This window comes from Hoplias malabaricus, chromosome 7, assembly GCF_029633855.1.
Source record: "Hoplias malabaricus isolate fHopMal1 chromosome 7, fHopMal1.hap1, whole genome shotgun sequence".
In the NCBI taxonomy this organism is placed as follows: Eukaryota; Metazoa; Chordata; class Actinopteri; order Characiformes; family Erythrinidae; genus Hoplias; species Hoplias malabaricus.
The window spans coordinates 23,400,669-23,418,697 of NC_089806.1; the positions used below are offsets into that span (position 1 = coordinate 23,400,669).

Below are 18,029 nucleotides of genomic sequence, written 5' to 3' on the forward strand. Positions count from 1 at the left end.
ACAGAACTGTCTGACTCTTTAGCTTACAATGATCATCATTATTCCAAACCCAGTTGTTTGTTCCCTGTATTATGTTCCCACTGGGGAGGAGGAAGAAGGGGACAAAAAATAAATAAATAAATAGTGTGATTTTGAGGCACTGTCATCAGTTAAGTTGGAGTAGATTCAGGTATTTTTTTTAAAGTGTGTATAATAATTATTATAAATAAAATAATTTGACTTATCCAGTGTGTTGGCTGGTAAATAAATAACTGCAGTCCATGGAAAATGAAAAAAGAAGAAATGTTGCCGATGTTCATAAGTAATGGACTGATCAGACCTTAACATCATTGACTGTGTTTGTATCACAAGAAGCAATTAATGCAAACCAGCTTCGAAGACAATTTTGGAAAATTCGTCACTTTGGAACATTCACCTGAAATGAATGGAAGCTGTTCTAGAGGCAAATAATGAAACTGTGATATGATTTGATTTTATTTGGTGGGTGAGGCTTGTGTGTGAATTTCTGTTAAATATGGATATAGATACTTCTATGAAACATTATTAACATAACTGTTTTCAATGAAAATTAAGTAATTAAGTGTAGGGTGGTGTTTGACTTTTGGACCGCAATATGCTGTAGAATCAACAGGTTAGTTACAACTAAAGAAATTATTTTTGAACAAAATATGGAAATACTGGAGGAAAACTTTTCAACAAAGGTGTGGATTATTAAAGAGAGAAGCAGTGAATTCAATTTTTGATGTTTTTCTTTCTTTAATATTTGGAAGGCTCCCATACAGCTTCTCAGTGCTGTCATTCTCCCGATATCTCTGAGCATCAGTAGCAATTTCCTCCCCCGTCCCAGACTGGTATCCAGTACTGCATTCAGACCACACATTTTAAAGCAGACAAACCTGCATCAGAACGCTCAATATTATATTCCTTAAAATCAATAACATTAATCACGGTTTATCAACATTGTTATTAAATAGTTAGTTGAATATGTACAATCTGTTTATGGCGAGAGGAGCAGACAGATCCTCCAACTGTTTATTAATGCTTCAATCTGTAAAAGTCTTTGATGACACTTCTCTGGCAAAAGCCTCCATACGATGACCTGGGGGCAGCCCGGGGTCTAAAAACACCCCCAGAGCTAGCATGGAATGCCCCTGTCTGATGCTCAGTGGCAAAAACAGTACTCAGACTCCCAGCCTTGTAATTGTAAGAGGCCTTGGTCTCGACTTACTCCCACAGAACGAGAGAGAAATTCATAGAAAGAAAGAATAAAAGGGCCAGTAAAAATATTTGTACGCAGAGGAGCTGGTGTCATTCTGATGTGTGTCAGCCCCATGGGCCGGGAACATATTGAGAGAAAAAGAAAAGTGAATAGAGAGAAGGTGTGAGATAAAAAAAAAAAAAAAATGGCATTTCCGCTTTGTGGCTCAGGGGTCCACGTCAATGCTAATCCTGTGAGAAACAAACAACTTCCTGTATCTTAATTTGTGCTCCTTGCTACACACGCAGCAGGAAGTCAGACCAAAAGAGGGCCACTGATCAACCAGCGGCAGCGTTCGGCCTTTTCATCTCCTCTCCATTTCTCTCATAGTCCTCAGGGGTGAGGCAGGTTCATGCGGTCTTCGATGAGCGTGCTCTCTGCCCCCTGCAGCTCCATACACTGTCTCACAGTAGCCAGCACTCCGCCGAGGCGCCGGTCCAGCGCGGCCAAGTGAGGCTCTGTCAGCACGGGGTGGGCGGGGTCATGAGCTGTTGCCTGACGCACCGTAAAGCTCAGAACTCCGCCCTTCAGTAAATTCAGCCTGTTCCAAGTGGACACGCGGACCCTGAGAGAGACAGAGAAAGAGTGAGAGTGTGAATGATAGAGAAAGAGAAAACGAGAGAATGACCAAAACAGAAAAACACAATGAGTAAGAAGGAGAGAAAGTGAGATCAAGAAGAGAGAAGCAATAAGTCGACATGAGCGGAAACCATCATATACATTTTAGAAAAACATGTGAAGGAATACATTTTAAGATGCTGGTGTAAGCACAGATTACGGAAATAAAAACAGCAGTAAACAGAAGATTAAAGATGCGTGAGTGAGAAAAAGCAGAAACATGCATCGAGTGAGTGAGGGATGCTCGCCCAGATCCTGATTAGGATACCAAATAGAAACTGGGCTTGTGGTGTTCTACACTGAACAATCACTGGATTAGGAACACTTCTCGAGTCGACGCTCACTGTCCATTTATTCAGCTCCACTGACCATACAGGTGCACTTTGCAGTTCAACGATTACAGACTAGTCCACCTTTCATCCAGTTCCTCAATGATCAGGACCCCTACAGAGTATGATTGGGGGGATGGGGAGGTTATTCTCAGCGCTGCAATGACACTGACACAGTGGAGGTGCTGTTATGGTGTGTTGCACTGACATGGGTGGAGTTTTTAAACAATGTCCACTCTGTTACACACGCGTACCCTGTTGGGCCTGTCTGTTGTTTGAACGTGGCTGACGTTGAACTTGTAAGTTTTCATTCACTGTTTAATTACCACTGAAACTCATTTTCATGAGCTATTTTCATAACTTCCACATTAGGTGGAATCAGCAAATATAAGTCTATATTTCCTACTTAAGGAGCAGTAATATATCAATATCCTCATTTTGGTTTGTGCTTTTCAATGTTTGGTGCTCTCACCGTTGTCTAAAAATATTCCAGTTGCCTCTACCACGAGCAGAGACAGAGGAGAGAGTGTAAGCCTAGCATAATGGACAGAGACAGTTTGTTTTTTCACTCATTTACAGACACTGGGGTTTGTAAACACATCAGACTGGTTTCCAGCAGGAGAACTTACTGGAGAGCTCGCAAATAGTGAGGAAACATCTTCTGAATTTTATAAAAAGAGCTTTTTGATTACAATGAACTATGCCTTTAAGACATGAATTTCAGTTAGAGTACATTTAAAGAGAAGAGCATAACTTTCTTACACTTGGTGAGTTTCTTACATTCTGAATTGTTGGGCTACTTTTTTAAAAATGCTTCTGATTTCTTAAAAGATTTGGTTCATTGAAAAGTCTTATTTGGCCAGTTAACCACAAATGTAGCCCACTGGTGCTAATGTAGTTACACACACTCGATCAAATGTGGCTTAGTGAGAAAGTAGGTATGAACATCGGTTTGTGGAACATCTTCCTGAATATGATGTGTCTATCTTCCTGTAAGTAAATGAGTTTGGACTATTTGTTGGGCAGATATTACCAAATTTTAATATATTTCTACAAAGAAAGTCTGTTAACATTTACTCTAATCATTTAACTGAAAGATTCTGTTCGGCTTGACCTCTCTTTCTCATAGACACATTTATAGAAATTCCTGTATGCACACAACAATTAAAACCAACAGAGTGGGCAGTAGCAGCGATGAGTTTCCAGTCATGAAATGATTTGATGTCAGATTCAAAGTGAAGCCAACGGTAAAGATAACCCCTATGTCCTGTTTACACCTACTCAATCTTTGCCTGATCTGAATCCTCTGACTCATTATCAGAAGCTCAGTGGCCTCAATAACTGACCTCTTTACCATCGGTGGACCACCAAGACCAATTGTAAAACAATGATTTTAGTTCATTTTCACTCTAAGAGTAAATCAGAACAACATACTCAGATCTTTGGAATGCTTTTCAATATCCGTTTGTGATTCGCCACACTTTGGTAACTGGAACAGAACTAAAATACGGACTGGAGAGGAATCCTTAAAGACCGGACTGTGAACATCTGTTTTGTGGGGTTATTTTGGAACACGGCGCATCCCATTTCACAAGTGGGCCAGATAGAATTCTGCAGATTTTAAAGAGATATTTTGCGGCAGAGAGATGTATTGTGTGTCTGAGCATTCCAGACTCTACAACTGTAAATGACAGCCATTTATAAAGTGATGATTTATAAGTTACTGTCATTAGGTTGTGAACTGGAGCCATTATTGATTCATGGCCCTTTTACATGATACTGCTGGCTTCCATTACAAAAAAAAAAAGCATTCAAACAAGAATTGCAATAATGCGTTGTGCCATATAATGCAGAAAAATGTCTAAAATGCATTGCAGAGGAATAAATTAACTTAAAGCTAAAGTTACTAAGGGCCAGTATATATAAGTAACCAGATAATTAGAGCAGAGCTACTGACTACCAGCTTACACCCTTGTTATACCTTTTTAACAACAACAACAAAAAAATCCCTAGGGTCATATTTCTGCATCAATGAGCTTTTATGATGATGCTGGATGACATTTGGATTGTCACTGTTGCCACCACAAAAAAAAAAAAGAACAATGACAAAACAAGAAAAAAAAAAAAACACCAGAAATGGGAAACTTGTGTAGCGATTACTCATCCTAGCAAAAGTACAATTGGCAGCAACCACTTGTCACCAGATAATTAGAGCAGAGCTGCCGACTACCAGCTTACACAGTTGTTAGACCTTTTTTAACAAAAAAAAAAAAATCCCTAGAGGGCTTACTTCTGCGTCAATGTAAATTGCCAGTTAACACCCTAAAATTGTGATAACTGACACAAAAGTCACAAGAGAGAGGGATCTCTCTGCGTCATAATTCCTACAACAATTGAACGGGGGCAGCACGGTGGTGCAGCAGGTAGTGTCGCAGTCACAGAGCTCCAGGGACCTGTAGGTTGTGGGTTCAAGTCCCGCTCCGGGTGAATGTCTGTGAGGAGTTCAGTGTGTTCTCCCTGTGTCCACATGGGTTTCCTCCAGGTGCTCCGGTTTTCTCCCACAGTCCAAACACACGTTAGTAGGTGTGTGTGTGTGTGTGTGTGTGTTACTCTGCAAAGGACTGGCACCCCCTCCAGGGGGTGTCCCTGCCTTATGCCCAGTGAGTAGGCTCTGGACCCACCGCGACCCTGAACTGGATAAACGTCATTAAGACAATTAATGAATGAATGTATAATTGAATGGTCAAGAGTACTAGGATACCCAAACATCATATACAATATGTGAAATTTACCAAACTGGTCCAAGTTTTCCAAAAAGAGCTTAGTTTTCCTTGTAATAAGGAGAGATAGTGTTCAGTGTGATGCATACTCTATCATTTATAAATCAGCTTCATTCTTTTGGGAAACCCAGCCCTGTTTTTTCTGAAGCTCATTTTGGGCATTGGGGAACTGTCATGCTGAAATAGGGACAGGCCTTCCCAAAGCTCTTACCATATAGTTAGGAGCACATAGTTCTCTAAAATACCGTGACACTGAAATTTGTTTTACTGGAAACAAGATCCAAGCTTAAGCCACAAACGTATATTTCTATTACTTCTCTACTGGATGATCAAAAATGATTCATCACCCTAGAGTATGATTCATCAGTCTAGGTTACCAAACTTTTTCTGCAGGACCCTTCTTTTGTAGATAAGAATATTTTAAGCTGTGTTAACCGGGGGGTGTGCAGAATTGTTTGTCTCAAGGCGGCAGGGTGTGGGGGGCTGGTGGGGTGATATTGACTGTGCACATTTCGCAAATCATAAAAAGTGACGAGTGCACCTTTTGTGCCTTGCACTCTAGTTCCAATTCTCAGAAATGTGTGTGGAACAGCCAGGAAGAAGAGGGTGCCCATGAACTTACACATGGGGATTTTGCTATGTCTGACTGGCCTCATTTATCTGCTTTGCTGTGCCCACCCCTCGCACAGCTCTGCACCACCAACCTCCCTCCACCCCAAAACTTTAAACATGACAGTGGCAATACAGGAAACGCTCAGAGACAAAACGGCACGTATGGTAATGCCCCGACCTTGGTTAGACTGAAAGTCTATATTGTAATCTGAAGCAGACTGTTCAAGGAGGACATTAAAAATACATGAACTGACAGAGTCTAGTAGGGAAGACAGTGTCAGAATACCTTCTAGCTACAGCTTTTTTTAAATAGAAATTATTTTGTAAAGCTTCTTCCAATCAATGACATTTCCTTTGTGTATTATGATATGAATGAAGATCAGATTACATTATATGAGCCAAAATCTAGTCCAAAGTAACCAAACGATTCATAACATTTGTCCTTCAAACTTCTCCCACAATGCAAGGCAAACAAAACAAACCAAAAAATTGAATTTAGTCCTGGACACCAAATATTTCATTTCAACAATAATTAAGGCATGTCGTTAGTAATTCTGTTTAAAGTTTGTTTGTGGTTTGTATTGAAATTTAAGTTATCAAGCTGAGATTAGGACTTGTTAGTAATTTGCTGACTCTCGAATTGACAGAGTTTCCAATCTCATGACATGACTCAAACATCAAGCCTTTTGACTTGCAACTTCACAGACATCGTTGACTTGTGATTCACTCACTGCGTGCAGGCAAACACGGGCTCTGGTTGAATGCCCATCAACAAGTTTGACCTCATGATCTTTGATGACACTCTACCCAAGTTGTTCAGCAGCATGTACACTACTGATGAAATGGGAGCAACATGCCACTGTGCACATAGACCTGTTTGTCTTAATTATTATATCATGTAACTGTAGTAAACATATAAAAAAGCTAAAAGTAAACAACTGTGATTCCCATTGAGTTACTCACCAGGCATGCACACCTAAAGCGACACAGCGACCAGAAGTCATTCTTTTTCAATGAGTGTCAGCGACACTGGGCGATGAGACCGCGAGCAACACAAAGCAGGTGAATTCAATTCCGCTCAACTTCATGCAAATGGACAGTGGTGCGTGGTGATGACTACCAAACAGAAAGTAGTCTTGACGTTCCCTCAGAACTGCTCCACTCACTTTTGTTCCTTCTGAAGATTGGTTCCTTTCTCAAAATGTCCCTTACTGTGTCCAGACTTGTTTAAAGTTCAAGTATACAGCATGCTTTGTTGTTTATTACAACTGAAAGTGAAATTATTATTTGCTTTGAATGTTTAAGTAGAGCTACTTTTTTGATAAATCACATTATGCCTAAATTACACTTGACATTTGAATCAAAAATAATGTTCAGTTAATTTTACATAAACAAAATAAACAGCTGTAGGTTTGTCATTTTTTTTTTTTTTAATTATGAAATGAATTTCTGACAAAAGATAAAATGTCTAGTCAAGGTTGTGATCATTTTGTGAATAAATTAAGCCTATGCTCTTACACTGGTTGCTGTACTGAGGGGGTGGGCGCTGCCTGCTTGCTGCCTGCTCACATGTATGCTGTATCACCAGCGACACATCACCTGCTGCACGGGGGCGATTTTTTTGCTTTCGGCATGCATGCACAGTTGTGCTTTATCCCAAACTGTACCCTAGGACACTACATAGGGTATAAAGAAAAAAATACTACAACATTAAGTAAATTGCAGGCGGATGTGCTTTGGGACACAGCATTAATCTGCCAGTGCAATGAGTTAACAACTATTTAATGTAGAAGGGAAAATGTGAATTAGGAGCTGCTAAATAAATAGGATAAGATTAGCAAAATTAAGCATTGTATGTTTGTGTCTTACATTAGATATATCTTGATCTGAGCCACAAATAAGTAGTAGCAGTAGTAGTAAACACTAGTAGAAATGAGTCATTCATACCTACGCCCCTTAAAAAAAAAACAATGTCAATGAGGAGACACAGCCCACGTACATAATGACAACAGGACGTTTGAAGGTCCTTTAGTCCTCTCGCTAAATTGCAGTGTGAAACCAAAACTTATCAGACCTAATGTACACACTGTAACAAAACACGAAACTGAGTTCGGACCTTGGTCCAGTCTTTCATGTCTGAAAATGCCCTGAATCATCTCTAGATTACAGAAAACAATATCCGTAATGGATATAATTGTTCTACTCTATTGTTTAGAAAGTTATGACCAGAATAAAAGGGGCAGCACAGTGGTGCAACCTTTCAATCCCTGCCCTGGTTCACTGAACAGTTTACTGTGTTCTCCCTGTGTCTGCATGGATTTCTTCCGGGGGCTCCAGATTCCTCCCATAGAGCATAAAATAGGTGATAGGTGGACTGGCTACTCAAAAGCATCCACTAGGTGTGAGTGAGTGTGTGGTACCCTGCAGTGTTCCTGCCTTGCAAAGAAATATGCGGGTAGGCTATGAACAGAACATGAAATGAATGACCAGAATAGAAATATGTACAGGTTTAGTGTCAATCCAACCAGACCTAATTCAGTTTGACCTAATTTTAGGTACAGTACATGCCAAAGGACCAAAGAACTGAGAGGCAGGGAAAACAACGCTCAGCAGCAAACAATGAAGAGAGACTGAGGCTCTGCAAAATGGTGGGAGGCAACATCACTCATCCCTCGTGTTTGCTTTGTGGAACTATTGGAAATATTTTCAATCTATGATGGGTTTAATCTGTGAACACAGAGGGCCAAATGTATGCAACTGAGCTCATGCTCAAAATGTGTGTATGTGCATGCAAATCTATTATTAAGGTTGATTCTGCTTGTGTATGTGAAGACACTCACATGCAGCACTGATAGAGAGGAGCCAGAATGCTTCTTTCATCTAAAGCCGGGTTCCCAAAACTGCAAACCAAACACACACACAAAACAATACATTTAATTCCATTGCTACCAAAAAACAAGTGGTCCTTCTTCTCACTGCCTTTCTTTATTCACCTTTTAGCATTGTCCAGAAGGATGAGCATACTGGCACCTCCGTCGTCTTGGAAACTCTCGTAGTGATGTCGATCTGCATTGCCGATGAGGTAATCAAAAATCGCTGTGTCTATAACATCTAATAGGCGTGGACCAGCATCATATGGAGGCATTTTCTTTACTGCCTCACAGTAACTTTCATCATACTCCCACCTAACACACACACACACACACACAGAGAGAGATACTTTAGATACTTAGACTAGTAAAATGAATACATGAGTCATTAAACACAGTCAGCACATTTGTGAACGGTACATAGCTTCGTAACTGAAAGGGTCTGGGGGGGAGGTATTTTTGTAAAAAAAAAAAAAAAAAAAAAAAAAAAAAAAAAAAGCCTAATTTAATCCACCTTGTTGTGTGGCTGATATGATGCGATTAATCCAGCTTTTCTCCATCTCTGCAAATATTGTAGTTAAAATTATATATAAAAAATGTGCATTTGGAATAATACTGATAATCAATGACATGCGAGAGGTAAACAGTACAGTGAGAGGTAATTAGTAAATATTCAGTTAAAAGTAAGTAAACAAATGATACCCTTGTCATTTGAATGTCAAATGCATGTCTGGAGAAGCTTTGGTGCTTCATATCGAAGTCTTTGTTTACAATAATAACAAATTATAAAAACAGTTTATTTTGTCAGTTGCAGACAGTGTGTATGATCATGGAAAGCCTGTTATTTTCTGTTCACACAAAGCTACTAAAACTGAAGCACCATGTTGAGATGACACTAAAGCAACTCATTTACCAGAAAGCTACAAGATAACGTTTAAGTTTTTGAACATTTCCAAAACCAAGCACCTTAGTATTTTATCAAGTATCAAGTAATCTATTCTTGATAAAGGAACAGGACGATGCTGGGAACTAGATATTTATCACTGACTTACATTTCTATAAGGGTCCGAGTGATAAAAACGGTGCTGTAACAAATTCACAGCCTCGTTTATTTTGAGTAACACCTCACTCTGGTGTTCTGGCTTTAATAATCCGGAGATTTGAAATAGATAACTCTGTTTGTAATGAATCTATATAATAAATGAGTTTCACTTATTGAATTGAATTACTGAAATAAATTAACTTTTTAATGACATTCTACTTTATTGAGATGCACCTGTATGTTCATTTAGCTTTTTTTCTTTGTAGCAAAAAGAGTCACAGGTATGACACCAATATTTCAGCATTCTGACTTCATGAAACAATAAAAATTAATAATTTGAATTAATGTCATATATTTTTCAGTTCAAGTAGATGGGAAAAAAGTATACAATGATACAATGAAAGGGACAAAAAAAAGGGGGCTCCTCTTCAAATTTGCATTTCTAAAAGAAATACTGGCTAAAAATGCAAATTAATCTATGGTTATATGGGGGAGGCTCACAGACCTGCTGGACTTGGCTAAAAAAAAAAAAGGCCCTAACAAGAGAGTCAACTGAAGAAGCGGAAAAGCTTAATAAAGCTCCTTTAAGAAGAAAACCTAACATTTGATTGTTACAGCAACCAGTCAACTGTGTCTAAAGCCTGGTGATAATAAAGAAAGGTGGGGGGGGAAGCATATGGGTAGAATCATTATGCCTTGAAAACAGAGAATTTTTAAAAACAGACCCAAAAAAAAAATAAAAATAAAACAGAAGAAAAAAAAGTCACACTTGGCTAAAGGGATGCAGTCTTGAAGTGTGGATGATGAGATGACAATGATCTTCATTGATGAATCATGAGTCTGCACTGGCTAAAAGAATGATGCTGGAACTTTTGTGGCGTGTCCATTCTAAAGATAACTGCCTGAAGGACGTAACTGAATCCCCTCCTAATAATAACTAATAGTTATTATTAATAGGTGTATATTCAAATGTAGGACTTTTTTCGTGCCAATCATAACAAATAGGTTTGGTGATGATGAAGATGATGAATTTTTCAGTATGATAATGCAGCTTGCCAAAGAGCATGCCGTTTTAAAGCTTTTCTTCAGAAACAGAATCTCAACTAAAGGACAGGGCCAGCAAGCAGTTCAGATTTCAGTCAGACTGAATATTTATACTGAGGGAAAAAAACAAAACAAAAAACTGGTCCATGACAAGCCGATCTGTATCTGTGGCAACTAGTATTCAAAAAGCTGTAGCTACATCCATGTACAATATGTTCTACTCGATGTGGAAAAAAATACTTTCTATTAAGGAAGAAGGTTGAATATTAATATAAAATCATTAGCAATCTAACTGTATTTCTGTTAGAGAATGAGAGAGAGAGTGCATGTGCTTGTGTACACAGTTATTTCTGCAGGGAATTTCTCTGTTTTAAACTCTCAAAACAACAGCGTAGTGGAGAACATTAGTTTTTCCCCCTGTGGGTTGGGCACACCAATACAATACCAAAAAGAGAATGCCACAATAAAAACCAGATTGCACACCAGACTCTGGTGTTTACAAGAATTCTCTGTTACTGGAAACAATCCAGTCTTTTACTTTTACTCTGGTGTTCTGTTTTTGGTATTGCACTGGTGTGCTTACCCGCAGGAGGGAAATTAATGTTTTCCAAAATGTTCGTGCAAGTTTAAGGGAAGAGAAACTGCCAGCACTAATGGCTAGATTTATGTGCAGAAACTGTGATGTATTTTCATCCTTGGATTTCAGTATTTACATACATGAACTTGGAATATTTAACTTAGAAACTGATTGTTTGGGTAAGCCCAGGTTAAAAACAGAGGATTGATCATCCTGCACTGCAGAAGAGCTTGAAGTGTGCACCACTAAGTAGTCTGTCAGAATCAAGTGTAAAATTAAATGAGTAAAGGGAGTTAACCAGTTCCCAAAGACTCAATGAGTGCAAGCCTGAGTATGGCCTGATTGTGTTTTGAGAGAACACAAATGGGTACTCTTCACAGTCTGATCCAGATTCTGTAACAAACTGTACTTGAGTGTGTCAAAGGCAACGTCTACAATAGTGGGGAAATGCTATTCTCACATTTATGTTCAGAAGCTCTGTCTCTTTTAAGGTGGAATGGTATGTTTGAGGGGATTGTTGTTTTGATTAGTTTTGCAGAACTTTCCTTTGGTGTTTATATTCATGCAGTTAGCATCCTTGTGAATTTACAGTCTGTTCCATCAACAGCAGATATACCGTGTTTCCCCGAAAGTAAGACAGTGTCTTACATTCTTTTTACCCCCGAAAGTCCCACTATGTCTTACTTTCGGGGTATGTCTTATATTGGTAAAAAATGTCGATTTTTGTTTTAACCATAAAATTAACAACCTCAACAGTATGGTATTCACCATAAAACAGTTTTATAAAAGCAAGTGCCAAGAATGTCTTGTTACAACCGTATCATGACGGTATTTCCATGTATAACATGTAAAACAATGAAAAACGGTAAGAACGAACAGTTTGAATATGTTATACTGGAAGATAAAACAGATTTATTCCATGACAACCATGGCCATGCCAATCAGAGCGGCCACCAGCGGCTTCACATGAGGGCACTGAGGCTGCGTGTTGGACCACGGACAACATTACTGCTGCTCCCGCGGCCTCCACATCCCTCCGCTCATTCCGCTCCAGATCCGTCCGCATCCCGCAGTTAATGCAGCAAAAGGTACCGGTACTATGGCTTATATTTTTCCAACGTACAGTTTACTATGTCTTACTTTCGGGGTACGTCTTACATTAGCCGACCCCCCTAAAACCCACACTGCGTCTTACTATCGGGGGTGTCTTACTATCGGGGAAACACGGTAGTTCAATATTACTCACCTATGAAGCAGGACTAGGAGTAATATCCACATCTCAGTTCATGTTTTTCAAAAATTTGGGTGAAGAATTTAGTCACCCATCAGAATAATTGAATTCAGGTGTTCCAATTATCCATTCCATAGCCACAGGTGTATAAAACCAAGCACCTAGGCTTGCTGACTGCTTCTACAACATTTGTGAATGAATTCCAGAGCGGTACCATGATAAAATGCTACCTGTGCAACAAGTCAAGTCGTGAAATTACCTCACAACAAAAAATTCCACAGTCAACTCTGTGGTATTGTAACAAAATGGAAGCAACGAAGTGGAAGACAATGTAAAATGAGAGCGGGGTCAGTGAGCAGAAGTCACAACTTTCTGCAGAGTGTATCTTTACAGACCACCACACTTCATGGGGCATTCAGATTTGCTCAAGAACAGTGCGTAGAGAGTTTCATGGAATGGGTTTCCATGGCTGAGCAGCCGCATCCCAGCCTTACATCACCAAGCAAAATGCAAAGCGTCAGATGCAGTGGTGTAAAGCACGCTGCCACTGGACTCTTGGAGTGAGGAATCACAAATTCTGCCAAATGTAAAGTCTGGTGGAGAGGGGATTATGGTGTGTGGCTGTTTTTCAGGAGTTGGGCTCAACCCCTTATCTTGCTTTTCCACTGCATGGGATCAGCTCAAATCAACTTGCTTTTCCAATAGCACAGCTCCCCCACAAAATGAAGCCAGTGGCGTCGCCAAAATCCCATCTCCAACAGTAACGGCGGGCTTTGAAATCCACAACAACGCCAGATGTAAAAGTTAGGCTCTGTTTACTCGTTGTGTATTCCTGTGTTCCACGGCTCCAAGCCCCACTTCTCATGATCATTTTCCTTTTTGCACACCACCCACCCAAGGAGCACACAAATAAAAACAAATGTAAAAGCTGCTGTAAATTCTGAGATTTACAGGCAGCGATTTTGTGCTGGAGCTCTGCATTTCGTGGTGACTGACAGGTCTCTCTGGCCAATCAGGACTCTGTAGGATTTACACATCACTGTGTAGTTCCTACTTGGCTCGGTTGGAACTGAATGCAAGCAGGGACTAAAAAAGAACCTGGTACTGGATTTGGCCAGTGGACAAGCAAAAGAGCTGAGCCGAGTCGAGAATGTTCCACCATTAATTCCAGTAAAATATACTCCTTATGCTCCAGCATAAAAAACACGGCTATTAACTTTATATGTGTGCGAAGGCAGACAAGTGAATCCTTTTGGCAATATATTGTGGGAACTTTTTTTTTATACATTATATATATATATATATATATATATATATATATATATATATATATATATATATATATATATATATATATATATATATATATATAAAATGTAATTTAATACATCTGCTGCCTATGCATGTACAATGTAATCTAGTTTTAATTATTAAGATGCTATGGAGTAAATTGTGTCTGTGTGTGTAGACATTTAATGTAGTTAAAGAACCAACATAAAAAAACCCAAAAAACTTTTTTTTTTTGTTTTAAGTTTTACTATATTAATATTTTAATGCTGAATATTTTAATATATTCAAATTGAATTTACACTTTATTTTCAGGTATGGTGTTAATATTTTTAGGCAATTCTAGGTGAAAACACTATTGTTATATCTATCACATTTCACATCACTTTGCCTCTTTAGTGGGCTAAAGTACGAGTGCCAATAATTATGGAGCTGACTCATGTTATATGTTGGTGTAAGTACCTGGCAAGTTTGCCCTCTCTGTAGGTGCGCCCCCATGGATGTCTGTGCTTTTGTAGTGGCCAGACGTCAGGCAACCAGAGAGTGACTGAGCCCTCCATCACATCCCCCTCAGCACATGCAGGCTCACTCTCCCTGCAGTAATAACACTTCCCATAGAAACATGTATTGTTCCCTACAGAGAGACACACACACACACACCTGCAATTTAACAGCTCTATTCAGGGATAATGTTGCAACTGAAATAAACACAGTCCAAGTATTTAGCTTATACTAAAGTGTGTTCATGTAAACATGCTCTATATCAGAGATGTACAACATGAAACTTAAAACTTTATTCTAAAATTCTAATCCAAAAATTATAATTTCTTAAATTTAGACAAATGGAAACTGGATCATTTTTTCATATCTGGTATTTTACATCAAAACATCAAAAAAAAAAAAAAAAACAGGTTAATAAAAGAGAATTTCAGTATTTACTTTCTGATTCTGCATTTTGGCGCCATAAAAGACCAGAATTAATTTATTTTCAAAAAGAGTTTGCGATTTATGGGAAATACAATTTTACACTAAGGCTGGTGACACAAAGTGGGCTGAGTCAGCGACAACAAATTTTAGCAAACTTCAATTTTATGCTAATTATGAGTGAAGGGATATGGCGATCACCAATAGGAACACAGCATTCAGCAGAGCAGTATTTCCGCCACTGTGTTTACCGTAAGTGAAACCGTAGCAATCAAAGTTCAGCTTAAGTTCACGTTTGTCATTACCAACACCCCCCGGGTGATAAGTGATCAGCATTTTGAGTGATGAGAGACAAAATGTCACTGCTGGTGTGAATATACAGTAAGGCATGAATGCATTTATGTGGATGAACAACTGATAAATATATCCCTATATCCCTATTAGCACAGATTGTATAAGAAGAACAAAGGAATAGTTCACATTCTTCTCTGCCAGCTTTTTAAGGAAAACTGCAAGAACATCAGCATAATATTAGAGGACTGAGAAAGAAGGACAAGACAAGACAGATAGTGTGAAAAATATCATGTCTGTGGACGCCTGCAACAAATTTGGGCTGTGGCATTTTTGCAAAATACAAGTATTGAAATTACTTTCAAAGGCAGTTCAATCCATTTAAACTGTTCTAACATATTAAAGTAATATTCATGTAATAAAGTAAACAAAATAGCCTGAAACATGTACATAAGGAATAACAAAGCATTCAGTCATTGTCTGTAACCGCTTATCCAGTCCAGGGTCGTGGTGGGCCCGGAGCCAACTCGGAATCATTGGGTGCAAGGCAGGAACACACACGGGAGAGGGCGCCAGTCCTTCACAGGACAACACAGACACACCCAAACACACACACACTCACACCTGTGGACACTTTTGAGTCGCCAATCCACCTACCAACGTGTGTTTTTGGACCATGGGAGTAAACCCATGCGGACATGGGTTGAAACCATTAAAGAACTCACAGTCACCCGGAGCGGGACTTGAACCCACAACCTCCAGGTCCCTGGAGCTGTATGACTGCGACACTACCTGCTGCACCACCATGCCGCCCAGTAACAAAGCAGTGTCACCTTAATGCATGCATGAGAGCTTGTGTTTACACTACGTTTGCTCATATTTGTGTAGATGCTTTACTCAAGCATTTCTTAGGTGCCTAGCATCAAATTAATTTCTGAAACACTAAACTATCAAGATTTTCAGCTATATAAATTACAGAAATATTTTGCATATTTACACACTATTTGTTTCTTTTTACAGAACAACTGCTTTTTATGGGATTTTTGAACTTCAATATAATAAATATATAATGTATATTCCACTCCAGGCTAAAGAAATAAAAGTCATACAAGTAAGAAACTTCTGGTCCAAAGTTAAATCACTGCTGCATAAGTCATAATTAGGTCAAGTTATACTTTGAGAATGCATGCAAATTAATCTGCTTCCAGATGCAGAGAATAGGTTAATAGGAAAGTGTAGCTCACTGAATCAGGCAGATGCAGTCAGAGCCCACAAAGTTCACATGTCCACAATCTTAGCTACATGCACAAGTGTGCAGATCTCTGGGTCAAACAAATTCTAATTGGCTATTCATTAGTTCTGGGGATGGGATGAGAACTAAACACCTGACAATATCCAGCACTAGTGCAACATAAAATAAACCATTTTCAGGAACGGAAGTTCCTAGAAGTGACATTGTGTCATTTATAAATCCCATCTTTAAAATGTTAAAAACAATTAAGCATGTGTGCATTCTTGGAGAAATAGGGATGAAACAGAAACAGTGCAAGATTCTCTGTATTCTGTGCATTCTGGTGGGCGTGGGCAAATGTTTAAATATGCCGACAAACACCTTTGCAAACATCTGAGCGCCATGCTCGCATGCATTCACAAATAACCAGAAACCCAGGTCTATCCCCTTTTTTGGAATAATGCAACAGAAAGTGGGTCACAGTCGTGCCAAACAAGCTGCAGAAGTCCCAGCAAATAATGTGGGCATTTCTAACCCTCAGTGGCCAAATTCAGAAAAATTTCTGAATTGGTTTGTGTCCAGTAAACTCCAAAAATAGAACTAAAAAGGGAACTATGCTACATGTTTAATAATAATAAAAAAAGCACCTGTGTCAATTTCAAAAACCTGCTGCTAAAATTCCTACTTCTCTTTTCAAATAAAATCAGTGCTATTTAGCTGTACGTGCCATACAGGCCACTGTCATATAAGGATTCAAATATCTAAAAAGAAAAAAAGATCTACTTTGTGATTGCATTAAACAAGCAATAAGAGTCTGTATAAATGTTATGGGCACATATATTTCTAAATAAGAAGGGAAAAGTAACTGGAAAAATAAAGGAAAAACAGAAAGAGTGAAAGGGACTAACCGTGCATGAGGAACGTGCTCAGTAATTGGTCTGTAGCCACAGGCTTTATCTCTGTGCGCAGGTTCACAAAGCGTCCCACCACTAGAGGCGCTCTCCTAAACCCCAAAATCCTGCAGCAGAGAAACAGGACATACTTTCTGTGTGAAGCAAACACATCTAGTCAAATAGTCTCTGAGCAAACAATGGACACATTATCAGTCCAGATCAGTTGTCCAACTCCACAAGTTCCTGCATGTGTATGGTTACAGGGAAGTGTTTCCCTGTATAAATTTCCCTATATAATCCCATCTCATCAGGAAACATTGGGACAGTATGGGTAATACAAAAATAAAATAATTATACTAATAAAATTATAAAATAAGAGTTTTTTTTTCGTATTATAATTTAATTTGATGTATATATCTCTTTGCTGTATGACTGTATGAACCCAATTATTTTTTGTTACTCCTTCTTACACTTTAAAGATGTTTAAGCACAGAGGATACCAAGTAATGAATTGTTGTCCCATTATTCCAAGCATGTCTTAAGGTGTGCAACAGTACGGTGTTGTCATTATCACATTTTCATTTAAAGATGTTCCACACATTCTCTACCAGGGACTGCTCAGGACTGCAGACAGGCCAGTCCAGTACCTGTACCTTCTTCTGCCGCCCTTCATTTGTAATTGAGTACAGCATGTGGTTTTGCATTGTCTTGCTGAGAAATACATTAAAGTCCCTGAAAAACGTGTCATCTTGAAGGCAGCACATGTTGCTCTCAAGATCTCAGTGTTCTTTCCTGCATTATTGCCATCATCAAAGGAGTGTAAATTGCCTTTGACAAGGGCACTGAAACAACCTCATATCCGACAGACCCAGGCTTTTGGACTTGTTTGCTGATAACAGTCTGGATGGTCCTTTTTTATCCTTTGGTCCAGAGCAAATAGCGTTCATATCTGACTACTAAGCTTGAATACTAATTAGTCTGACCACAGTACACATTTACACTGATTCATACTGTCTGCAATTAAATAAAAGTAAATGCCATT

The 18,029-nt window shown here is 39.0% G+C and overlaps 1 protein-coding gene across 1 annotated transcript in view; it reads right to left on the reverse strand.

Annotated features, from left to right (window-relative positions):
- Nucleotides 1-593: 593 nt before the first annotated feature.
- Nucleotides 594-18,029, reverse strand: part of fam20b (FAM20B glycosaminoglycan xylosylkinase) — a 28,775-nt gene continuing 11,339 nt past the window's right edge. The window contains exons 4-8 of the mRNA XM_066677679.1: nt 17,003-17,112; nt 14,111-14,282; nt 8,591-8,782; nt 8,438-8,497; nt 594-1,823 (exon numbers count right to left, since the gene is read on the reverse strand). Of these exons, the coding sequence (XP_066533776.1) occupies nt 1,592-1,823; nt 8,438-8,497; nt 8,591-8,782; nt 14,111-14,282; nt 17,003-17,112 (766 nt within the window). The 3' untranslated portion in view covers nt 594-1,591. The remainder of the gene's footprint in view (nt 1,824-8,437; nt 8,498-8,590; nt 8,783-14,110; nt 14,283-17,002; nt 17,113-18,029) is intronic.